The 27,181-nt window shown below is 39.5% G+C and overlaps 1 protein-coding gene across 1 annotated transcript in view; it reads right to left on the bottom strand.

Moving 5' to 3' along the window:
• The window catches only part of LOC118644980 (probable JmjC domain-containing histone demethylation protein 2C), a 193,195-nt gene that overhangs the window by 118,820 nt on the left and 47,194 nt on the right, over window positions 1-27,181 (bottom strand). The window contains exons 2-6 of the mRNA XM_036285008.1: window positions 23,546-23,797; window positions 22,064-22,177; window positions 13,652-13,846; window positions 11,055-11,139; window positions 10,469-10,557 (exon numbers count right to left, since the gene is read on the bottom strand). Coding sequence (XP_036140901.1) covers window positions 10,469-10,557; window positions 11,055-11,139; window positions 13,652-13,846; window positions 22,064-22,177; window positions 23,546-23,797 — 735 coding nt within the window. The remainder of the gene's footprint in view (window positions 1-10,468; window positions 10,558-11,054; window positions 11,140-13,651; window positions 13,847-22,063; window positions 22,178-23,545; window positions 23,798-27,181) is intronic.

Raw genomic sequence — 27,181 nt, 5'->3', positions numbered from 1 at the left:
AAACAATCTAATGGGCAAGAGCTACATGGCATTGTATAAGTGCTATCTGATGTCGTACAATAAAAAGAAGGATGTGCATTTATTTAAGGCAAATTTGGAGGCAGAGATCTTCGCTGGGATAAGAGGGCACTTTCCTGCTACCAGCAGGCAATCTGCACAACGTACATCTACTTATTTCTGCCCCGTGTGTACGTGAACAGAAGCCAGGATTCTAGGCGGAAACCCATTGTGAATCGGCGAACCATGAACGAAATGGTTACCTTTACGCTTAGTCGAGTATGGCTACGCGGAATTTATCGGTAATCAATATTGAACGAGGACGGAGAAGAAGAGGGTACAGAAAGAAAGAGAGAGAGAGAGAGAGAGAGAGAGAGAGAGAGAGACGAAAAAACTAGAGAAAAAGCGTGTGTGAGAGAGAACAACTCTATAGGTTCGCGTTTAGTTGTTTCCACAATCTTTTTAATCACAGAATTCCAGACGAAAGCGTCTGCGAGTTCTCGAACGATAATTCGTTGAGAAATTAGATATGACGTTCTCATATTTACTGCTATCACAATATATATATCGGCAAATGTGTCAACATCAATAATCCATCAGTACGCGTGATATGATTCACGAAAATAGAAACCTAGGACGCTGATCTTTTAGACAGAAATTATATGGCATGTCGTACTTCTATAGTTATTAAATTATCACACTAATGGATGTCAATTAAATAGTCACTTCCATCTATAATAAGACAATATTGACTTATGCGCATAGTATTATTATATTTAACTCTCCACAGACTATTCCGTTTTTCACTGCTTAGTCAGAGTACCTGGGTCACTGGTAAACAGTTGTGTTTTTCAAAGAATTTTTGGTTTTTAAAAAATTAAAAAATCTCTAATATACTCTTATAACGCTTATGAATACAATTACATACGGCTGGCCCGAAATGTTTCTTTATTTTTTGTACATGTACGCAAAATGAGAAAAATTGTCTAGGTCAATACGATTCAGGTTAATTAGATGTAAAGAGAAAAGTAATAAAATCTCTAAATACATCTATTGAAATATTTCTGCTTAAATAGCATTAAGATACACTAAAATATCTCATTCCAAACGAGCATAATTTAATTTAAATATTCAACGCTGATTGCGGTACTCCAAAATAGCATAGAAAAACGGAACAATAACTAAATGTTAAAATTTATTTTACTTATTTCTATTTTATCCCTATATATATTTAAATTTTACAGACATTGTATAATTTTGTCATAGTATTATCCTCGCTAAATAGATGCAATGAAGTCATTGTTATTTAATTCTCCACAGAAAGAACACAATCGTCTCTTTATCGCATTGTGTACTTATAAAAAAATCTCTCGCGAACTGTTGGCTGTTTTTTTTTCGGATTTCGTGCATAAAAATGTCCGGCCGCTATTATATTTTTCTGGCGATTTTCCAGCGAAATCGGCGTAACCATCAGACTCCAAATCATTGACATTTCGTTCCTGACGACTGACCTTTCTCTTGAAACGCCACGACTCCCAACTACCGACGTCGATCAAGGTGGAAAGCCGGCACAAAGTCGCAACGCGGCAGAGCCGGGCAGTCGCGCGCGGCGTGGCTTTATTTATGCGGCTTACAAAGTATCGATTTGCAGAGCGGAGGAAACGCGCGCGGCGCGCCGCCCGGTTCGCGGCAATAGTTCGGCCAGCCGGGAAACTTTGTTGTTCGGCAACTGAAAGTTTCGCGGGGAAACTCCCGCACAAACAGGTGGAACGGGCGACGAAGGCCTTCTGGCGCCAGCGAACGCGCGCAACATCCTACATGTGTATAAGTGAGGACGCGAGAGAGGGTGCATAGGTGTACGTGTGTGTAGTACGTTCGCGCAGCCAGCCTCCACAGGAGTCTTCCTCAGAATGGGGATAAACGCGCGCATAAACACACGCTCGTACAATACACGTGCGAACATATACATATATGTATATATAGAGAAATACCGTGAGAGCAAATAGACGCCAATACAGTGCAGAATGTGGGTACGTGTGAGAGTCACACTCCTGTTCGCGTGTCAACAATATCTCGGGGTGGAGTGGCACAAACAACCTCATCCTCTTCCCAGTAGGATTCAAGGAGACGCCAACCAGGGTCAACCCCTTCCACGTGGAGACAAGCCGAGAAATAAATGATGTCGCGCTCCGCGGGGAAATTCGATCAGTAAAAACCCTTGTCGCGAAAATGAGTCAATGGCAGACTAAATGATTAAAGTGACATAATTCAACAGTTTTTCGGCACGAAAAATATTTCACGCATTTATGTCGAAATACTGAGAAACCGAGCTGTAAAACTTTTAAAAATGCGTTTGAAGCCACGACCAATTCGCAAGACGTAAACTGTTTAGTCTAACTTAACGCGGTTAATCTCTTGCCCGATCTTTAATTCGGATAGTTAAATTTGCGGGAAGCCAGGAGCCTAACCACGTGCCTTCTCAGTCACGGACAGGAAAGTAATCGATAAAAATAGCAGTTGTTTTCCTCGTGTCCCGACACGCCTCGATTTTAACGCAGTAATCTTAACGGGGTCCTCCACTTTCAAGTTCTCCGTGCAATCAAACTTCTACGAAAGTTTTTACCGTACTTGGATTAGCTTATATTATGGACGCTTAACGGAAGTTACGTGGCACGTTTGTAGGACACGGCGCGAAACCTACTTTTCGCGCGACAATTATTAACACTGTAATTAACGCTCGCGTGAGCGATAGCTCGTTCATGTCCGTCTCCGATCGTCGATAATGCGCGTATCAGCGCGAGCAGACGCATCCCGATCGATGATATCTGACGAATTCATCTACCCGCCGCGCAGGGGTTTTAACGCTTTATGCCCAGACGAGGTTAACGCTCGGCGCTTAGCGGTTTAACCCCAAAATTGCCGTTGTATCCCACAAGGGAATACTCGACTTATAAAACTCCGAAATTGTGTTTACACATTTATCTCTCTCTCTCTCTCTCTCTTTCTCTTCCTGACATTGTTTCAAAAATTTAATAGAAGATACTTTTATAAAATATACCCTTTTCTAAATTTTAGATATCTTTAAGAAAGATACAACTTGTTTTTTTTATTGTAGTGGAACTGTTAATGTCGAGGAAAAACAAATATACCTTATTAATTTTGGAGACATGTTAAGGAATTAATGAGAAGCGATGCCCGACGTATTCGTAGAATTAAAGAAAGCGTGCCAACTCGAAGGATTCCCCACAAGACCGAATGTCAGTCTGTCATCTATATCCTTGTCGCGACGTAAACAGAATGACGAGCGGAAGAGGAATGACGGAGCAAACTGCCTGGAATTTACTGCGAGCGGTAAACTGGAGTAAGAACAAGGGCGACGAACAGTCAAGGCAGACCGAAAGACCGTGGCCGACTCCCATACACTGTGCTATGTTGATGGGGAGAAAAAGGGGTGGCAAGGAGCTACACGAGGCGGTTAGATACATACTTCGCGGAATTTCCACAGGTTTGGCACGGAATTAACCAATTTGCAGGGTGATGTTTTGTGTTAGCCCGGCCGGGTAGGTAGGTAGGTAGGTAGGTATGGTAGACAGGTAGGGGTGTGTTTCGCGCCAACCATCCGGCGTTGCTCACCCCCAGTTCCCTTCGTCCTTTGCGCCGCCACCACCCCAATGGCGCCGGTAGATGGTCCCCACCCGCGTGACCTGCCCGAGAATCAATACAGCTAGCGACCGCCGCCCCAACCCCCATCCGACCAGCCAGCCAGCCAGCCACCCCCTGCCCCACCTACTTTCCACGTTACGCACCCCCTTATACCATTCTCGAGTGCCGATTCCCATTCTGGGTTCGCAGCACTGAGCCACCACGCCGTTCCCCTTTCTCCCACGTTCACCCTTATCCATCCCCCGAATTCACCGTTGTGTTTCTCTTTCCATCACTCTCACCCTCACAAACCACCGGCTCACCGTCGCACTTTGCCTTCTCGTGCCATTACCCTTCCTGTTTCTCCTTTCTACCCTCTTCGTCCCTCTCCTTGCCCGTCTGTGTCCTTCGTTCGTTATCCCTCTCCCTGACGCCCCCTCCGTCCCCGCTCGACATGCCGCAAGGTTTAGTCGTTTCCCTTGGGCTGGCGTGCAGACTCGGCCAACCACCCCTATTGGCCAAACGATCCTCTAAAGCGGCCGGGCCGGGAAGGCATAAAAAGATGAGACGGCGGGAACGAGAACGACGAATGGATACAGAAAGAGACAGAAGATGAGAGAAAAAGCTTATGAGTCGATCGTACCAGGTGAACTTGAGGGAGAGACTGGCAACCAGCCAACTGCTTTTAACCAGAACGGGGTGCTTGCCCGACATTTACTAGCCCAACTAAACCGAATCGCTTCTCGAGTAGTATCAGGATAGTAACGCAGTTGCAGCTCGACTTTAATTCGGAATCGCGTGATTATAATCCTCGTATTATTATTGATTCAATCTGTAATAACCATAAAATAATTCCATGATAAGCAGAATCGATCATCCCGTCGCGATTTTAGTAAAAAAATATTGTTGAGCAACTAAAAAAACCGCGCGTGCAATAATCATATTAAAAAAAAATCGTTGCATTTCTTATTCATCAAACGTTACGTACAGTGATGTACATAATGTGCATTCTCGCAATTACTTAATTAAAAAAAAATTACTGTGTTCAAATTTGTCTTGCAAAAAACATACATTCTCTCTTGTTATTTTATTTACCTGCTTATGAAAATCGTAGTTAACAAAAGAGGAGAGGAAAAGGGATTTCGTCGGAACATCTCTCGAAAATAGTTGTCGTGAAGGTTGGATTTAGAGAGGGCGGGCAACTTTCGCCGGCTCGTGGAACTTGTTTCGACAATTTAACCGCTTTTGTGAGAGAGTCCAAGAACACGGCGACGAAGTATCGTTTATACGAAAGTTGTAGGCGCCACGGGAAACACCGTTGCGCACTTTGCGGCGCAGAAACGACTCGGTAATTGAACACCTCGATCTGGGTATTCATCCTCCGTGGAAGATGTCTACGAGTTTAATGAGAAATGAGAGAAATGACGGTCGAAGAGAAATTACGAAAAGATCCTCTTCCTCCGGCGAATGTTGACGCGGTTTTATCCCGCTGCGGCGATAATCGGGGTCACGACTTGAGTTTCAAGTACAAGTGGAGTCGGCAAAGCAAAGAAAGGAACAAAAGTGAGTGCAGTACGAATGGTTGTTATCACTCCGGAAAATAGGGACTTTGTAATTTTGCATAAAGCAAACACATTTAAAGTGTTCTTATTCTCATTCAACCGTGAGTTATCTGTTTAAGCCAAATTTTAAGCCAATTTTAAGCCAAATGCAATTATGAAGATATTTGATTTTGAATATTAAATAACTAAAACATAAAAATCTTCGGGTTATTTCTTTAAAAAAAAATTGCAAGTTTAGTATCACCGAGGAGTGCAAAGAGTTTGGAGAGTTTCTGAGATCGCAAACATTTAAGCCAAGCATTCAAACGATCCTATCTCCAGCACGCCACATATTAAAATTGATCGCACATTACGAATTTTTCTCTGCTCAGCGGAGTTTAATAGTACGTATTATAAACAAATTTTACGAGTCCCCGAAAGATCAAGAAAAGCAAAGTCATGACGAGTGGTATCTTAAAGGCGAGTGTTTCTTCGTCGGCGCGACCTCGTCTCGTAAGCGCTCTCGTAATGATCGGTCTTTGCGAAACTCTCACGTGCGAGTTCCATTACAAGCCACTAGTCGCAAGGTTTAATCCCTTTTCGCGAGTTTTCGAACTCGTATAAGCCAGTCACGAACTTTCCGACGACGACGTCGAGTCGCCCGCGGACCGAAGAGTACTCGGCATGACTCATGAATCCTACCACGAGCGAGACGAAAGTTTGTATGCAGCTTACGATGTTCCTGTACGCATCGCGAAAATAGACGAGAGCGCCGCGGGCGTTTCCTCGATTTTAATTCACTAGTTCATACACAAGCTCTCCCGACGCTCATAGAGATTATATTCCTCTTTCAGCGAGTACACACACAAAAAAAAATACTGTTTAATTAATCGACTATAAATTCGATGAATTAGTTTGTGCATTTATAAATTTATAAAATTCAATTTTTAAATGTACATAACAAAACAAAAAAAGAGATCGCGATCGTAAATCATGACGTTGAAGATAATCACTCAGCGTTCGGTGATTTATTATTCAAACTCAATACCATCAATCCCCCCGATAATTGACTGCAACGCCGGATAAACACGCTGTTATTAAAATCTCATTTTCGAGAACAGTTAAGATCACGCAAACCTTAATCGTGACGTGAATCACACGCGCGCATTTTATGAGAGATAAAGAGAGCAGTCGTCCTTAATGTTCAGATAATGCGCGACCTTTAACGCTTCGTTGCTGACTGGGAAACCTGTAAAAGTGTGATTTAACGCGGCAATTCTCGCGAGAGACGCGAGAGATCTAATCGCGGGAGTTGCGACGGTAATTTTCCTGCATCAACGAGCAGAATAATTCGCGCAAAACTCGCGAACGCACCGCGGAGTGGACCCGAAGCGCCGCGCCGGCTGGGAAATGATGGAAAATTAGAAACGGTAATCACAGGGAGGCTGTGTGTCACCGAACTACCCGAGGCTTGGTAGCCGCCTTAAAAGGACTAGCCACCTCGCTTTGACAACCCCGAACTTTTGATCGCTTAACGTGCAATTCTCTTTCCAAGTTTTCAGCGCGGAGTTTGCGGAGACGCCTTTCGAGGGAACGAGTTATTCCTACTTCTGGATTTCTTCCCGTGCCTCGGAGGAAACTTCGGGAAAACTTTCCAAATTCGCTCCCTTCGATCTTACACAATGCTCTTTAATGCGAGAGAGGGGCTTTTCGTGATTCCCTCCCCCTCCTCCCCCTTTCCCCCGCGCGACTTGTCACCGAAGGCATTCATAAATCATTTTCTTTCGTCGCGAAATCCATCTCCGCCCCGCGATTATCCCTCTTGTAACGAAAGTAAGGTGGAAATCAGCTAAGGAATTAGCTTTCTTTCGTGACCTTTGTCAGACGGTGGAATGCACCAAGCCACGTCGATGAATTACACTAAGTCCTGAAACGAATGAGCATATCCGACACAAAATCAAATCGAGTCCGCTTAAGGAAGGGAGAATAACAAGGATTACCCGAGGATTATCGACATTCATTTCTCAATGCATAGATTCGATTTCACTTTTTATCATTGGTCTTTCATTAATATGAATCAAATAAAATTATATTTAGATACTGTGTTATTTTCATCTCGTTAAATAAATAAACTTTATTACGTTAGATAAAACTTCTTTTTTTTTACACGCAATAAATATATTGCTGCCCTTGTATGAATGTGTACTTAATTCCCCGTCAATATGTACATGCTGAGATATTGAATTATAAATTAACCAAATGGAAACGAATTGAATGCCATAATCCAACTCACGATGATTAGCGTAACTTATTACAGCGGGAGCTCGCGAGACTCGTTTTGATGGACGTCTGTGTGTATTTGGGTAAGAGTATCTTCCTTGAAAGCGTTCCGCGCGAATAGAGTGTATCGATACAAATGTGACATTCAAGTGGCGTCGGTTATTTTTGCATGAGATAATAACGATGTATTTCAAACTGTATTAGCGCCCCACGTCGGAATTGGAAAAAGACGCCTGCGGCGCGCTGCTTAATTATATCTCCGAGACAGTTAATAACGATTTCATGTCAACGCAGCACGCGGTTCTGGGCAGAATATGCAATTACGATCGCCGCGTTATTCTCGTCGCGTCCCCGTCGTCGTACGTAGCAGAGGTAGCAAATCCAACCGTCGAGGCGATAAATCGCGAGATTTATGTCGACAAATTTGACAACATAAACCGTGGAATAGCACTCACTGATCCTGGAGAACAATGCCGAATCGGCGTCTGATTTGCATTTATGAAAAGGGCAAAATACTCGCTGTCCGTATTAATTAACTCTCTGTAGCGAGAGAGCCGTTATTTGTGGAGAATAATAAATCGCGGCGTTCGATATAGCGCACGAAATTTCATCGGCGAAGGATCGCGAGAGAGTGAGGTCGGTTAAAATTTTAACCAGCGAAATGGGAACAGAGAGAATCAAAAACGAAACTAATTTCAATTGTTGAATATATATGCGTATCCATGGGCATTCTCTCTGTATCACTGCCGCGACCTGATATCCGGTTCTATCGCCGTCTAGTTCGACCGCTTGCCGTTATCTAGAAATCCGGAGGTGCACGTCTCTCCCGCGACGAGAAATTCATGGCGTGAGCACGCAAGCACGACAACTATGCCCTCGATTGCCGCCTCGACAGAAAATCGAGCGAAGGGAGAGACAGAAGAGGACAAAGGGAGAGAGAGAGAGAGAGAGAGAGAGAAGGAGACAAAGGGGGAGAGAAAGAGAGAGAGAGACAGACGAATAGAAAGGTGGGGCACTCGCGTACACGACGAACGGAAGTCGGCCGCTAAGGTAGCAACGGACTCTATTCCGGGCTTCCCGATTCCTGAAAGCCCGAGGGTGCTGCAAGCTCGACTCTATTGATTTCCCGCGTTAAAGGGAAACGCTCGGTACGCGTAGGTATCGCTTCGCACACCGAAAATCCAACCACGAGACCCGGCAACAGTTACGTCGATATTTCTATTGCACTTTCCTCTGACATGTTTATCTGTACTTTTATATTATATATTACTAAAAAGGCTTATACATTTTTTATATTGATTCATTACTAATGTATACGTGCAATATAAATTTAATATTAATATAGGAAACAATTATTTCCTTTTTTAAAAAGATTTACTCTCAGAATAAAAAAGCGTTTAAGGAGATACAAACATGGTTTTGTAAAGGTTTGTTTCTTTCTGAATATATTTTCATATAATACATTTTAATAAACAGAAATTCTTAAGCCTTAAAATGTTTCCAAACGTTTTGTTTTCTTCCACATTTATAAACGAATTATAATAGCCATTATAGAATCAATTCTGGGAAGAAGGGAAAAGAGAGAGAGAGAGAGAGAGAGAGAGAGAGAGAGAGAGAGAGAGAGAGAGAGAGAGAGAGAGAGAGAGAGAGAGAGAGAGAGAGAGAGAGAGAGAGAGAGAGAGAGAGAGAGAGAGAGAGACGGGTATTTTTAGATGCATTTTATAATAGAAGTATCAGGGCAATTGTTATCTTGGCGCGCGATATATAACGTAATGTCACTGGGTTTCGTTTAAGATATCTGCGCAATCGATAATCGATGTCCCATTTTCCGTACCGCTGCTTATCTATAAGCTCAGCTAACACAATAACCACTGATAACAGATATCCACAAGACAATGATACCGATATACTCTCGAGTATACATCCCGACGATTAACCGATAAATGATTAAAAGTGTATATAAAAAAGAAACTTTCAACGGAAACGTCTGGTCAATCGCGTGCATCGCGTTTTGAAATCGCGATCTAAATCTCGCGGTATATCCCCTGTCCCACCCAATTGTATCTTTGTGTACACAATGAATCTGAAGACCGACGAGATTAAGCGATCGAAGAGTGCTCGCCTCGAGCGTTCACCCTGAGAATGCGCATCGCGAGCGCATATGATGAGAGATTCGCGTTGCGAAAGCACACCATGCGATTACCGGCGATGGTTTCCTTTCGGCACATCGGCTCGATTCCAATTACCGGTTTGCCGATTTCGTGACACGGTGCGCGTCAAGCGCTATCGTCACGCGCGAGGAAGATGTTCGCCCTTCGCGCGGGAGATTATCGCGCCTTAATTCGTAACTCGCTCTCGGTCTCACGCGAATCACTTCGTCGATAAATGCCTTGCAAAACATCGTCTACTAATTAACGTGGCGTTGCAGAATTTTAGATTAGCGTTCAACGGCGCCGCGATAAATATCATGCGTCGTAAAGTGCATGCGTTAGCGCGAACATCTTTTCTCTTATCCCTTTTTAGATCAACAATACGAACAAAAAGTTGAAGAGAATGAAACTGAAGAGGGGAATTCGAGAGGTTTTTGAAACTCGAGTAAATGTTGCTGTTTTACGTATCAAAGTGAATGACGGCATGTGGCATCATTATGCGCGCGATTTCTCTCTTTCTTTTACCGTTATCGTATATAAAAGAATATCCGAACAATTTTAGAGTAAAATAATATTTTTTTAAGTAAACTTTGCAAGTTTACAGATTATTACACATTCGTCGAATTCGCGGCAAAACAAATGTACGGCTGCAAAACAATTTTACATAATGTAAAAAAACAGGCTGCCAGAGAAACATGGGTTGAGTCAATTTCATTATAATGACTTAAATACATTATGTACATGAGGTATTATATGCGGAATATAAAGGCATGCCGATACACCTACTGTTTTACGATACTTGATGATCGTAAACTATGCAGAACGTTTAATAATAGAACAAAATTGGATTTCACTCACCACAACGAGCGCGTGCGTCAGAGCAGTCGATGACCTCGACCTCCTTGGTGTCATGCCGACGACCTCGCCCCTCATGATGCTCTCGACGACTGCGTAAGAGAAGAAAAAAAAAAAAGGGAAGAACTTTCAGCACGCTCTATACTTATTCGACGATAATTGTATCTTGGTACTTTTATCCACAAAATAATTAAAGAAATTATATTATGTAAAAAATTGTAAAATTATACTTTAAAAATTGCGACAATCTTTATATTAAAAGAAATTGATTTTTTCAAAAATTGACTTTACAATTATTTATTCCCCTTCATTCATACAACTTTCGTTTAAAACATTTTTTCCTCAACTTGTATATTAATATACAATATTTGAACAAAAAATATGTTTCGCACTGCAACAATTTTACATTGGGCAATATTGAATAGTACTCAAACATACAATATTATAAATAATAATAAATAAATTGTTTAATACTAGTCTTTTGAATAGTGTTGAACAGTATTCGAAGAGCTTTATTGAGAATTTTTTGATATTTCAATCGCTGTGTTATTAATTAAACGTATGTGCTTTATCGTTTAATGTTTCTCACCTCCGTCACCAATCAGCCGCATTTGTACTAATGTGGGATCCTCGTTGTGATCTTCGAGGACCGTGTCGTCAGTGACAGTCAAATCCTGAAAGGATTTGAAAAATAATCTTGTAATATAGGTCACTAGAAACATTATTGAAACTTTTAAACTGTTTCGGGCAAATCCTCCATTAAGCGCTCTTTTATTTTCTCATTAATGATAAACATAATCAGAAAAGTATAACAATTTATTATTACTCTTTTCTTTCTTTCTCTCTTTTCGTTCGTATTCTTCGCCGTTAACTCGACGGATTATCATAAATATTTGCTAATAACAGCGATGCGCGTCGAGACACTCAATTATTTCACAGGTTCATTGATCTCGAAATCTTACGGATGACTTAAACTCACGGTTTCTAAAAATTTATTGCATAATGGGTGTTAATTGTTTTCAATTATTCCGAGAAATTTCGTGACTCGTTCGCCTGGTCGCGGAATGTTTATCTACCAATTCACAGGTCAGAGATCGGCCGATCGATGGTCTGACATCTCGTTAAGACCGTCACGATCAATACCTCTCTTTGTAAATATGCTTAACTGATCAGCAGCGAGACATCAGAATCGTTTGCGGTTGTGAAACTTGCCCGAGGCTATGAACCCGAGAGATATCGTGATGCAGTAAATTTTTGTTGATGTGATTTCCGGTGAATTCAATTATTATTGCCTTGCTTACTGACAATATCGACACTTTAACTATCGTTAAAAGGAATTTTTGTAAGACGCGTTCACACAATTCGGACTTCACCACGTGAAAAATTTGATCCAGGCTTCAATATTAATCAGCATACAGTTAAAATATGACAATAATTGAAAGAGAAATGTGTCTGCAAAGAAGTTTCAAGTGAAAAAATTCTTTCTCTTTCTTCTTTTCATTCATTTAAAATTAAAACGCCGAAGAAAAAAGAACACCAATGACGGTAAAAACATTTTCTCGATACATAAGGATCAAATGAAGCTTGCAATTTCACATTCATTCATTGTATAATACATGAAGAAAGACAATGTATACGTCTGCCGTATATTTTGATGCTCTTCTACTCGCGATATTTCATTAAAGTCTTTGAGAGACAATGTTATAACGAGAAATATTCGAATAAACTTCAACAGGTAATCGATTCGATTCTGCCGATACTTTTCAGAAATATTCGAGACAAACGTATGTACGAAGAAAGTAAAGAGACAGAAAAGAAAAAGCGTGCGAGCGACAAAAGCTCCCTCAGACAACCCGACTGATATTTTATGTTTCTTCGCCCTTCGATCTCCGCGCCTTTTCCGGAACGTTTTCTCGTCGCGGACTATTTCAGGGATTTAGTTTTCCAATAGGAATGCTGCGCCACTGCCAGGATAAATTATCGGAAGCTTTCTCGCCGAGAGACAAGACGAGGAGGATTACTTTCGCGACGACGCGAGGCTGTCGTTCGTTTCTCTACCTTAGGATGTTTAACAACAAAAATGCTAAAAATATCGACCGAAGAAAGAAAAGAAAAGAAGCTAAGAGAATTAACTCGTTTGAGCCACTTCAAGATGCGTTATCTTTCTGTAGTGTTACAATAAATCGACACAAATTTACAGTTTCAGCACATATATTTTAACAAATACGAAAAAAAATTAGAAGAATCTTTAAAATTATCTTTAAGAAGTATTTAATAAATATTAAAAATTAAAACAGAATATGTTTGCATAATAGTGAAAAAGGGTTAATAAAATATTAATAATTATTCTATAGGGAATTGATATATTAATATTACCCTCTAAGAAAACTTTAGAATATCTTAATTTAAATTTAATTTTGTATGTCTTAATTAAATTGAACTAAAATATATTTAATAATTGATATAAAAATATTATTAGCACCAAGGTCTACTTCAATCGAAAAATGGTACTTTCTCTTATGTCTTGTATAATTTCATGTTAATTTAAATAATTATATACTTATATATGTGTCAATATACACGTATATACACGTATAATACTGAATTATAATGTGCCACAGATATATATAATATAAAAGTTACTATAATAGTTCTTAATATATTCAAAATAACATGACTTTAATAATCCGATTATTTAATAATTAACAGCCCTGCAAAATATATGATTTTGCAGAACTGTCGTTAAAATTAAAATTCTTTATTCCAATATCGGCTAATTATTAATTTAAAACTAATAAATTTCACATTGATAATGAGATCCCGTATAATCTAACTGTAAAATAGTATCGAATGAAATTAGCTTCCTTTCTTATAATTTCCTTCAAAACTAATTAATTCACCAAAATAGAGCTGAGTTTACGCGTTATTAAAATAGAGATAAAATACTGGATTTGGCAGAACCGACTATCTTAATTTCTAATTTATTCAAATGACATTTGTAATACTCTTGTTCTCCTTCAAAAATTAATTCGTATAAAGTATTAATATCCTGACAAATTAAATTGTAACTCGAACGATCACAGAGCAGCAGTTTTCCAAAAATTGCTGCAATAGAGCTCTGGACAATCTATTGATAACGCGTCCCTAATAATATTTATTATATCTATTATATCTGATCGAACTCACCTTAGTGGATTCGTTGTAACCGACGATCACAGCTGTGTACCATTGTGTGGTGCCTTCTGCCCGATAAACTTCGACCCTGAAGCCGACCAGAACGCTGGGCGTAGTCAGCAGGATTCTCTGGCCGTCCTGCATCTCGGCCCATCTCCTAACGGCGTTTCCCCAGGGCATCGCGCCCTTAGTCAGCTCCCAATCCTGCTGCAAAGACGAGCAAAAAAGATCGAGGTTGAAGCTCCGTCCGTGGAACTTGATTAAGAAGAGCGGACTGTTCTTCTCCGCTCGAGAAGCTGTCCGCGATTTTGGAAGGAAAAATAACGGAGGAGAAAGAACTCGTGCAATTTGATAAGAGATAACAACGGAGATAAAAACTTCACGGAAAGCTGAGCGCACGAGATTTTGTTCCCTCGTTTAAAAAACAAACCCCGACTCACTATGCTAAAGTACACAGAAAAATATTCGAATATATCTTCAGTCATTGCATAATGTACTTAATTATCTGTTTTAAATAAAGCTGATGCACATTTTATATTTATACATGACTCTAATTTTATCTTACGTATTAATCATAGCACAACAAAAATGATGAGCACAGCAAACACGAAACGGTAAACAATGCGCTCAAACTTAAAATATCAAATATATTTAAAGGCAACATAGAAGTGTCACATTATCATATAGTACACGTTCAATAACCCCCCCAAAAAATATACATACATCAGAATATTTTATATTTGTACTCGTAAAAGCATCTGTCAAGAAATTAGATCTGATAAAATAGAAATTAACATCGGAATAGTTAAGAACTTTTTATCATCGAATCTATAGTTGGATGCCTCGATAATTTCTAGCGCATTAGAACGTCAATCAAAATGTGGCATTGAAAAACGTTAATTACATCACCGTCTGGCTTTTCGAGTTATAAATAGTCGGAGAATTATTGTTAGCTAATTAATACATAATTTGTTTTGTCGCCTGTATTACATATTAACGAAATAAATCTTGTAATATATGTGATGTGCAAATTGGTAGCTGTAATTTTTAAATAAAATAATTGCCAAATTAACCATACAAAATTAATAAAAAGCTTTCAACTTTAAAATTAAACCAATTTTATAAATTTATATAATATTGTTCATAAACTTAAGTTTGATATTTTCTCATCAATTTTACACGTTGAAAAATAGTGTAATTTTCAAATAGAAGAAAAACACCGAGGAGAAAACTCGATAAGTTCGTTTTTCAAAATAGGTTTTTTAATTTTAACTTTAAAAATTATTTACAAGTAATTTCTCCTTAGTATTTCTCGCAAAGTTACATAAATTTGTGTTTTATCATTTTTATCTCTAATTCAAAGCGCGACTTCTTTCTTGGAAGAGTTTACAAATAATATAAATTGTAACAATGACAGCTCTTCTGAGGCTATTATGCAGATTCAAAGAGGGAGGGATAATATCAATATTTGTACTTTGTTTCGGGATCACTTTTCTTTCCTCAATGACGAATACGCGCTCGAACGAGTACATCCCTCGCGTTCGCATTTATGTTACGTCAGCGCTATGTACGCCGTTACGTCAGACACGCGTTATGCAATCGTTGTGCACAGCGTGACGGTGCGAAGCGCGTTAATGGTAGTAATACAACGGCAATTAGAACGTTATTACTGAAGCGTCGAGAGCACTTAATGTCCGCACAGTGCTCGTCGGGAACGCGATTCACGAGGCACTTTACATAAAGTCCCAGTGCGGGATCAATCGCGCTTCTTTACCTTGAGAAATTTATTCTTCTCTTAGAAAATCTCGATTTTTAAATTTTAACTTATTAACTTATTAATCGACAAGAGATACGACTAAATGTTGGAGGAACATTAGTTACGAGTTATTATAAATAACAGACAAATTAATGCGTTGGCAAAAGTTTAAGCTCCATTATATTTTCGACGATGAGAAATTGCTTCTAGATTCATCGAGCAGTCGGTGGATGAAAAGAAAAATGCGGATGACCGCGACCTCGCGACGAGAGACATTACAATTCGTCCAGATTTAATGGCATAAGCTTAACTTTGCTCCCGGCCGTCATTATCTTATGTCCGCTACGGTCTGCATATCTTTTTCCAACTTTTTCCTGGTTATTCCTGGGGGCCTTCATTACGCGAGTGAATCGAATGAAATAAATGCTTGAGAGATGGAAAGGCAACCTCGCGCAATCGAAGAGAACTGCGTAATTACACGAGTAATAATTACTTTGTAGGACTGGAAATATGACGTACAATTCGAACTCGATGTAGTCTGCAAATTGGTATTCCTACCGTTAATGTGGAAAGTGCAAGATAAACTTCGCAGACTACTGAGTATTGTAATTAAAATTACGTCAGTTTTATTATGCTCCCGTTTTCACGTCTTGTAGAAATTTTTTACGGGGATATAAGGAAAAGTGTTGATTAAAAATATATCAGTTTCGTGACGCTTGTCTCACTACTAACATATTCCTAAACTTTCATGGTTTCAGATCAGAAAACTTCGTCTCCGCTTATTAAAAATTATCAATTTTTGCACTTATTTTGCCTCACCAAAGATAGAAAGATATATGAAATGTAAGGAAAATGCTGTATTATTAAAACATTTCTATTTCAACAATCACATATTAGCGAAAGTCGAACGAAAAGTTTTATATTTAGACAAGAACTAGACATGTAACGCGTTCAGATAGTACATAGTCCAGTGTTTCACATCCCCTTTATCGTCCAAATTATCTTCTTGTGCAAGATCCGTGTACGCTTTTGCACGTGTATACGTATACGTATTATGGATAGTATAATTTCTCGTCCGTCATAAACAAAAGTGCTTGCAAGTAACTATCAACTGACGTTCTGTAACGTTCATTCGTAACTATTGTAAAATCGTTCTCCGCTCCACTCAAGAGAAAGCTATTTATTATAAGGTACAACCGATAGAGATTTTCACAGAATATATGACATCTGTACGAAAAGATACTCGTCGTGAACGATTCACGAAACGTATTTTTTACTCGTCGAGCCGTCATCAAATATCGATACCAAGTCGTGAAATAGCGTCTGTCTGGATACGTCATGCACTAATTATGATGTGGAAATAAACGACCGGAATTGATCTCGGCGTCAATGAGATTATCTGTCGACCGGTTGAATAATTCGTACGCACGATAATTCGATTCGGGAGTGCCATTCGGCACGAGGAGATCAAGAGATCGAAGCGTTCGTTCCTTATTTATGGAATACGACCGTTTTTAAAGGTTTTTCTCTTGTTCAAAGAGATCGGCCAAATCCTATCTACGATTGCATTCTCACAATTTTAATCCTCTCCATGACCGCGAGACAATTTTCAAACAAAATATTGTTCACGGCAGCATGCACGATCATCTATATATTTTTCTTTCTTTCTTGAGCTAAATTAGCATGTCGACGAAACGGGCATTGTCCTTCCATGATAAATTGTGAAGCTTGCGTGATATCACAAAAAATATCTACTTGCATTTTATTTCAAGGCAAAAATATTGATTCTGATAAAGTGACAGAGAAGATTTAATATTCGTCTTCATTTCTTGAAAACTTTGTTTTTTATCTTTCATCGCTATAAAGATAGAAAAGTATATTCGCGAAAATAATAGTAATGGAAATGTCTGTTACAATACATTAATAAAAATTAAAATTAATAATTAATAATTAATGAAATAAAACATGATGTGATGTAAAAGCACTTAATCGCTAAAATCTATTAATATTTAAACATTCATGTATTGTATTTTTAAAATATAAATTGCACACACACAGACATATATATTATATAATTTAATTCCCCCAAAAATGAATACAAAACTATAAAATATGTTTATACAATATATCTTAATCGTTTTCAATGCATAACATTTTCAAAAATTTGTTTTCAAGTAATTTTATAATACGCGTTTCTTTTACATAAATTATGTGAGATTTTAATGTTAATCAAAATTATTCGATTCTTATCGAATGAATTCCCTAATTATATCAAGCAAATATCTCTTGGAAAGAAAATTATCGGTCGGAAAATCACGGTCCATGTCGGTGTCGACTGTTATCGTTCTATCACGCGCCGCGGGTACTCGTTAGCAGTTGCCACGCGGCAGCTAATTAATTAAGGAGTTCCTTAATTAAGAACGCGTCCGCCATTAATCGCGATGCGTTCGCCGTACAATCACGGGACCAAAGCGCCGGCAAATAAAACGACTATAGGCAGGTGACTGTCGTAAAGTTTAAATTGAAGGCACAGACAGATGCGCGTGTACCGTTTGTGTACTCGCGCAATAAAATTACTCGCATGCAATTACTTTTTTACATCGGCGTCTGTACCTACTCGATATAAAATTGACTCAATAAATGAACACTCCAAACGTTAACTCCAATATTCCTCGATTCAGCGGCCCCGCCATTCGTCTTACAGCCGCGACTTAATTGTTTAGTATTTAAACTTTACCGACGATCGATGTACACACAGCAGATGGGTTATAACATCATTTATAAACGGAACTGTTTCGTAACTAGATATTACATGAATATAAGCTCAGTTTGTAGAAAGTTAAGCTTCAAGGTATCGAGCCCTTGGCACAGCGTAAAGTGCACTAGAATACATTTTAATAATAGATTTCTCTCAGATATTTAGATATTTCAATATTCGATAAAAATGACTATTTATTATAAAAGTCGCAAGGCTCATAATTTCATTATAAATCGTCATCGTATAAAATTCGATTAAGAATGACTAAGCCGTTGAAATGATCGGCGTTTTAGATGAATAGAACTAATCTCCAAGATAAAAGGCCCAACATGTTTCTCTTCAGTGAGTGGGCACCTTTCAGGTAGGATCGCGTGAAGGGAAGATGAAGGTATAATGCCGTCGCGCTTGGCCAAGGACCGTTAGATTAAACGGGAATATGTTGGCGCCTTGTCTTGGCCATTCTCCAATGTTCTCCGATAATCGTGCACGCACGTTACCGATGCAAGTCGTCAAACTAATAGGCGATGTCGCCGGCAGCAAGTAGATACGGCCGCATGGGTGCGGAACCTTTTCTCAACAAGTTAGACGATTGCAGTTCTCCAATCCATTGACAAGGATTTTCTGTTTTCTTTTGTTTTGAATCATCCTATATACACTCACGAAACTAATTGTCTAAACACAAGATATAGATATTTATCTCATACCATAAATCCATCAATTATTTTAATACTTTAAGGAAGTAACTCAATTGAAAATAAAAACCCTTGCCAACTATACATTTCCATCAAAAGTACATTTTTAATTTGTATTATTAAAGAAATATCTCCCCAAATAATTAGTTTCGTACAAAAAAATTATGTATAAGATTAGCTTATTTATTTAATATTATTCCGTCGCAATTATAACATCTCTTACACATTTCCAGACTGGTAAAATAAAAATAGATTAAGATAGAATAAAGTAGAATGCTTCGCTTTATTTAAATATATTTTTCAATCTGATTTGGTTAATAAAAGAACACTGAATTTCCTCAATTTGAAAAAAAGTTTGCTTTTGATGAAAATGTATCACTAATATAAGTTTTTACTCCTTAAGTTTTCCCTTAAAAAAAATGTGGTCGGTTTATAGCATAAAATAATTTCCCAATATTCTCTGTGGCCTATGTACATACCCTTAATTTATTTCCTCTTTTACGAAAAATCCGTAATCTTTTTTTAGCTAGTTTTAAACCCGCTGTTCTCAAATCGATAATATAAAATTTACTTTTTTTTCAAGTAAAATTTATAGAATAATTTATGTTATTCATACTTTTTCCTAATGTATGTAAATGTTAAATAGACAGAGTGCAAAATGCGGTTGTATTCGTATACCTACTGGCAACGCAAGCAAAACGAGAGCGACGTCTCCGAGCGATGCGCAAGTGCATGCACGTTAGGTATGCGATGCAGCGGGGAGAAAGAACCCCGTTGCATTTATAGTTCAGGATCACTCGCGCGCAACTCCGTCTCCCCGGACAAATTTGGCCTCTCGCGCAGTTTTCTTTGTCCTTTCCCCTCCCCTCCTCCCGTTGCACTTAACCGCCGACTTTCTCCTTTTCTCGACGAGACGACGAGCGCACCGGAGTCCGCGGTTGAAAGTAAAGATCTATGGCCGCTCGAAAGAGATTTGTTGTTCAAACGAGGATCGATTTATATCGCCGCGGAAAGAATTCAGAGTGATACTGGCTTCGTGAGCCACTTTGTCGAAACGCAAACGAAATTTCGGATTAAAAATTGGGATGGTTCTGGGCTTATTATAAATGTCGGCATGGTAAAATATTATCTCAATTTGAGATGCTAAATTCGATCGTAAATCTAAAGCGAAAGAAGCGAAACTTATCCGCATTGCTGCAACGCACGGGACTTCTCGAGGTATCTTTGGTGCACAGGTCACGAAGGTGATACGTCTTGTTTGAGATGGACTGAGTTGCGCGCGGATAAGGGGGCGGGTCTGAAAGGCGAGACACACCTGAACCTGACCGCCGGACTGAAAGTTCTCGCCGCACGTAAACGACTTACAGCCTCGTACACCGACGCCAAAGCGGGGAAAAAGTTTTAACGGTAAAAGTTTCCCGGTAGTTTAATTACTTGGAAACAATTCCACCTCGCTCAACTCTTCCTACCCTAACAGAAGTGCGGCAACTTCCGAAGTGGCCGCACGCACACATAGATACGTAGCACAAAAACGGACGCGCTCGCTATTCTTTCACCCCCTCGCGAAGAGGGATCGGGCTGATCGATGTATTATCTCGGTCGAGTGTGTCCTGTGTGTTTTCCTATCTCGGAGCTTCCCCGACGAGAGCGTGCAGGTTTCTGTTCATTCAATACACCACGAGCTGATAGCCGACGGAAAGTCGATTAATACGCCATTCAGTCGAAAGTATCAAGGGCTAATATCGGTGTTTGCTAATCGCATATTCGTGTGGTAAAATTTCAGCGATTTTATCTCTCACGTTTTTTCAAATGAACAGCCGTTGGATCGTACTAATGACGAAAAAAAAAAATAAACGGAAAAAGAAAGACGCGTTATTTAGTATTTGATGATTCGTTCATCAATGTTCACGATGACAAAATAAATAAAACAATAAAATACAGTATTTAATTTTATAGAGTAATAATATAAAATTTCTATTACTGTTGCAATAGCAATACATGTGTGTGTGTGTGTGTGTGTGTGTGTGTGTGTGTGTGTGTGTGTGTAAACAAATAACTTTTAACGAATAAATAAAAATGTAAACGGTTCATTGAATCATATCAATAGCGTTAGATTTTTTTGCAGAAAGCCCCACGTGTGTATCCTCCCATGCGTGTTTGTCCTAAATATTCCAAATATACATATATCTTCCCATTAATAAATTTTTCCAGTTCTGTCCGTCATCGCGAAATAATAAAATCTCCAGTTCGGGGAGAAATAACCCCGCGAAAAGCTCTGTCACGCCCGCGAACATAACTCCTGCACACACGCGAAAGTGAAGCGGGAACTTGAGCCGAACTTTCGGCTGCAAGTTCGGTCGACTCTTCCGCGTAGCTCTTACGAGAAGTTGGACAACGTGCCCACGTGAAAGATTACTTACAGCAGCGGTACGACTCGGGGAATGGAAGAGACGCGCGCTCTCGCATTCGCATCCGTCGCCCCCGGAGGGGCGTCGGATGCGCCAATGGCGCCCGGAACTTGTTCCCTAACTAAGTTCCCGGCGAGGCCCCTAACGAAGTAAGTTTCCAGTCGTAAAGCGGAAGTGGCCGCTGCGACGCGCCGCACCACGTTCGTCGACCAAAACTCGCTCGGCTCGCGGGCTCTTAATCGTTTTCGGGATCCTCTATCGCATCTCGCGCGTAAAATGTGCAGGACGCCGCGGCGACGAGGAAATTAGGAAGGAAACGAGATAACGGATTACGTCAATGTACCTTGGTCAGCGGAAATTGTCGCCGTGTCTCTCATCGTGCGCCTAAGTATTTTCATGTTCCGCGGGAAAGCGAGCACGCGAAGTAATTAAAGAATACTGTTGAATCATCAATTCTCTTTCCGATAAGAAAAATGCGACCCTCGCACGTTTAACTTTCACATGTCAATATATAAAAGCGACTTTTATATATTAAAAAGATCAAAACATTTTATAATGCCATATTAATTATAGATAATTACCGTCTACGATTAATGCAAAAAAAAGTAAAAAAAATTAATAAAAGTAATAAATCTATTAAAATAAATTTCATTAACTTATGTGATAGTTAAACGCTGTGTCAATGCGTTTACAAATATAATTTACCACTTTATATAAACCACAAATATAAAATTAACTATCATTTATACGCATGGCATTACTGTTTATTAAGCGGTTGATCTTAAACAATTAGAAATTTGTCATATTTACAGTGAATGGCTTTAGCTTCGAGTAGTCGACGAAGTCCAATTTGCGATCTTGCATAAACTCGATTGGCATGGCGTCCTCGTGCAACTCGGCGCGTGCCACCAGAGGATAGAATGTCTAAAAACAAACATGCGACTTTTTATTATACGTACTATTTCGCCTACGGTAGATTTAATTTTAATAATAATTTTAATGCAAATCGTCCAAGCAGCATATCTCTATCGTTCAATACATGCATGATGCATTTAACTAATTCAATTTACGTCAAAATGTCATAAAGGCTCGATATCATTATAAAAGATGTAATATAATAATAAAATTTGCAACAGAATATTTTTAAAAAACATATTTAATTCATTTATTTATATTTTACATAAAATGATTTTGTCTGACGAATTAATTTGAAACCACAATCAATTATTTAATGAAAATAGCGTGGTATATGCAGATACAAGAGTATCAGTTTAAAAAACATACATATTTCATAAAAGAGTATAAATATTATAATATATATGTATATATATATATAGTAGTTTTAATCTCTGATATGTGTAATACTAGATATTCAGGCAAAATTAACTACTACTTAAAATAAATAAAAGTAAAAATATACGATTGCACTAGCGATATTTTGTCAATATTTATTCATTCTGTATGCAGATCTTTTAGAATTCCTTCGTAAAAAAAATCGCATAAAAGGCAAAAATTATATAAATATAATTCTTTTTGCGTCGTTGAATCTTTGCAAAATAATTAAGTTAAAGTATTAAAGTATTAAAAATTTAACAAGAAAAAGAACATCGAACCAATGGAACGCGGTAGTATTTTGTAACAGTTGAATTGTGTCGATTGTAAAATTTATTCAACTGGAATGAAGAATCGAGTATTCCATTAATTAACCACAAACTGATTAATATTCGAACGGGATCGCGAGCATTCCTCAATTACCATCGTTAAAATATGAGATATCTGCATTAAAAATGATAAATCGTGACAGTGTCTCTATATAATTCGAAGAAAAAAATCACACATGACAGATTATTGCCGGAGTTTCACATATGAATATTATATGCCTGTATGTCGTATAATGTTTAAACAGCAATAACAATATTCTCTTGGTAATAATGTTGTATAATTTTTATAATATATACTTCTTAACAGGACATAAAAAGCTGTGTGTGTATGTGTGTATATAAAATTTGTAATAAGAGTAAAAAAGGAGAAACTTGGTCTTTTTCGCTTTTAAACATCATCAAATTTAACGAAGCTCCAAGAAAAAATCATCTCTCTTTTGTTATATTCAATCTTTAATTCTTCTTTTACACTTTTATAGCTCTGTGTAATTTAATTCACGAAGTGGAACTATTAAGTGATAAATTGATATCATCGTTGCCTCGACATATTTTTTTCATCGTTGAGGAAAAACGAAGCAAGGTCGACCAGAAATTCGTCTGTAAAAGATAGATACAGTCTATTTATACTTACGAGAGCTGGCCAAGCAACGGTGTCGGCGACCGCCGTGGCGCCCCTGAGCGGTTTCCCGTTAATGCGGTGCTGATGGTGGTTATTGTTCGCGTGATTGTGATGATCGATGGGGATGAGACTGGCGTGCCTGGGGTCAGGTCGTTCGGCCCAGTAGAGACCTCGTTCAATAAGAAAGAAGGAAAATACGGCATCCCTGTGTGGTGACAGCCACTCCCTCCTCTGCCACTCTACGTCGTCGTACTCTACGAGGATCTGCAAACATATGATCGAACGCTTGGTATCAAGTGCATACGTAATATATTAAAGCGACTAGGCGAGAAGCTTCGGAAGCAAGGTCCCTGTAACGTTTCGCAGCTCTCTTAACGAGCTAACAATATATCGATAATGTGTTTGATGATGTAACTTTGAAATAAATCAGTGTATTCACGTATATCTTTTTTTTTCTGGGTGTAATAATTAACAATGTGTTAATAATATTTTGCAGCGCTGATATATAACATACGTAATGAAAGCTACATGTCTCGTTGATTTCTTGACAGAAAAAAGCCGTTTTGCGAATAAGCCCTTCAATTACACAGCATTACGAGAACAATCATCCGCGTAGCTATTTTTTTTTTTTAAGTTCCAGCGTAACAATATACCATGTCTGCTGTTAATTAGAGGCTTTCAAGACGGCAGGTGCTACATAATGAAATGGAATCTGTGTAGGTTCTACTTATTCCACGGAATCACGGAGGGGTTAAGGATTAAACCGTTCTCGACAACGAGCCGTTATCATGCGAACGATGCATGGGGCGGGGATCTTTTCAGCTACCCACGTAACAACCACCTAGTTAATTATCAGCGCCTATTATCGCGATATTCATGCGCGCTTATCGAGCCTCTCGTTCGCGTTCCTCCAGAAAACGCACGCAACGGATTGCCGCGTCGATGGGTGAGATTGTCTCGAATATGCCGTAGAGATATTTATATAGAGGGAGAGAGGAAGATAGAAAGGATAGTACACGCGGGATTGGCGCAATTAATATGTATTATTCATAACCTCTGGCCTGGAGCAGAAAGTGCTGGTTGCCAGGATAACGAGGGGGTTAGGAGGCGGGAATGTATCAGGATCCGCACGCTCGGTTTACTCTCGGGCTTTGTCAACGCGACCGGGATTCGGACGCGGGGAGCCCAATTCACCGAATCGAATGACGGATAGTCATTTCGTGTCCCGTTCCGCCTCTGCGGAAGCGCTCGGCACATGCTCTACATTTAGCCTAAATTTAAATAAACGCCTCCTGTTTCCGATTTCAACGTAAAGTGTGTTTAGATCAAAAGCTGGATTTGTCAACGTTAGATTCACTCATAGAACAATTAAAAAATAAAAAATAAAATACTAGCTCACCACGTAGAACTTCTGAATTTTTGTGAAACAATTCTCGTCGTCGATTAATTTTATAATTACAAAACGCTACGTGAAAACACATGATGAAATGCCCGTTCGTGCGATGTGGATGAGAAAGAGCCTTTTCGTGCGCAGATTGGCGTTAAGACTGTATGCGTGCTGTATTTATAGGCTGGTATTTCGCGTCGAAGTATCCAGCTTTAGATTCCCTTAGAATATCGTGTAGCACGCCACCCCCTTGCCTGTCTGGCGCACTGGGGTCATCGTAATCGTAAGGGGAGAGCGTGACTCGGTGCGGTCACGGTGCGTCAGCCAATTAATTGATAAATCAGTATTCACGAGCGAGACGCGCTCGTAGAAATCGCCGCACCGTGACCGCAAATACTCAATTCTGTATCTGACCAATACCGCGCGTTCGCAGGGCGTTGTAATTACATCGCAGACATAAGACACATAATATGATTTGCCAAAATGCAAGAGAAAACGACTTGTACAAATTTAAAAAAAAGAAATACGTAAAATATGTAAAATATAATTGGATCATTCAGTAAGAAAGATACTTTGCAAACAATGGTGAAGGCATGCGATGAGTCAATTTATAGCCGCCGATAATTATGCAACTATCTATAATTAATGCCTCGATCAATTCCGCGATATCTTTCCGCGATTCGAAAGAAATCGGTGTGGTGCATAAATTTGCATTTGTATGACCGCAGGAAATTAATTGATATGTCTGGAAATGGCGGGTTGGCCAAACTCCGATTACCACACACACACATACACACAGCAGCGTGGCACAGCATCGCGCTGGCATCAATAATAACTCGTAGCCGTTATTAATCGAACGCGCAAGAAACCCGAGATGAGGTACCAGGAGAGGCGCGGTTTCCGTGTACGTGAGTGGAGCGTGACGGTGCACAATTGCGAAACGTTAATCGGTTAATTAATAAGTAAATATCTACGGGACGCAACGGCCGTTAATAATAGACGAGGGACGCGCCGAGTAAACGATACACGCATGATTAATAATAACGTAATCTCGCGCTTGCTCGCTCGGTCGATGCGTTTAATAGCGCTGCCGTTGGCACGCAATCTGAATCGCGGGGGCATTCGGCACCGGCGGGACTATGTCAGGAATTGTAATCCGTTTTCGCAGGAATCTCTCTTCTATATTTCCGTCCCGCGTGTCCGGATTACCCGCGCATCGGGGATGCCGCCCGGACGACGTAATCCAAGGCGCGACGAGTCCCTTCCCGGTTTATCAAGAATTCGCATTGCAACGCCGAGGCGTGCTGCAAGTATTAATGGCGATTTCAAAAAATCGCGGAAATCGCGGCTTCGGCACGAGAATTATTTCGAAAGTCGCGAATCCCGTCACACGTATTACTACTTTCATTTTAACTTTAACACTTGCATTCTATTTAATTCTGACTATCTTGCAGCAACCTCTACAGTGAATTATTACAATATAATAAAATAAAACTTTTTTAGCGAAATAACTAAAAATAATTTATATAAAATCATCAATAATAAAATTCTGTCGATTGGTCAATGTTGACAGGATGCTCTCATTTCTTTAAAACAGTGAAAGTAGCTTCAACCTACTCTCCAAAAGCGTTACATATTTAAAGAAGAAGTGCCATTGTAACTTTACCGATACATTTTAGTATCCGATACATCTATCAATCATAATTGATGACAGGAAAGATCTTATTATTTTTCTCTTTAGCACAGCAAAATAGACTTTCAGCAATTTGCCGACAACGTTGAATAAGTCAAATAAAAATTTATACTGGCTTTCTGGAAAAGGAAACTTGAGTGAATAGAATGACCAATTTTCAAATCATCAAAACGAACCGTTTCACGATATATGACACGTATACCAGAAATGTCCCAGAGAGTATGAGAATTATCCTAGAATGCAAGAGCGATCCCTCGCTCGTTTGTGTCCCGGAGGGTGGTGACAATATTCCCGGTACCAAGGCTGGTTCTAACCCCTGGCTTCGGGGGACACTCACCAGGTGGCGATATCTCTCGGAGCGGAGGACCATAATGGCCGCTAAGGCCATCATGCTCCGCCTCTGGTGAGTACCAAGCACCGCCCAGATGGTTTCCCTGGTAACCATCCAGACCGGCCATTTTGCCATCGCGACCTACCACAACCTTCTTCTACGACCATGGACGGATAGTCTCCCTCCACCGATTCTGATCCCCTTCCAGTTCTAAGCATCATTTTTCCCCTCCCTCGT

The sequence above is a fragment of the Monomorium pharaonis genome, chromosome 1, assembly GCF_013373865.1.
Source record: "Monomorium pharaonis isolate MP-MQ-018 chromosome 1, ASM1337386v2, whole genome shotgun sequence".
Taxonomy (NCBI): Eukaryota; Metazoa; Arthropoda; class Insecta; order Hymenoptera; family Formicidae; genus Monomorium; species Monomorium pharaonis.
The sequence above is the reverse complement of the archived record's forward strand: the minus strand, read 5'-3'. Positions and strand labels throughout refer to the sequence as shown.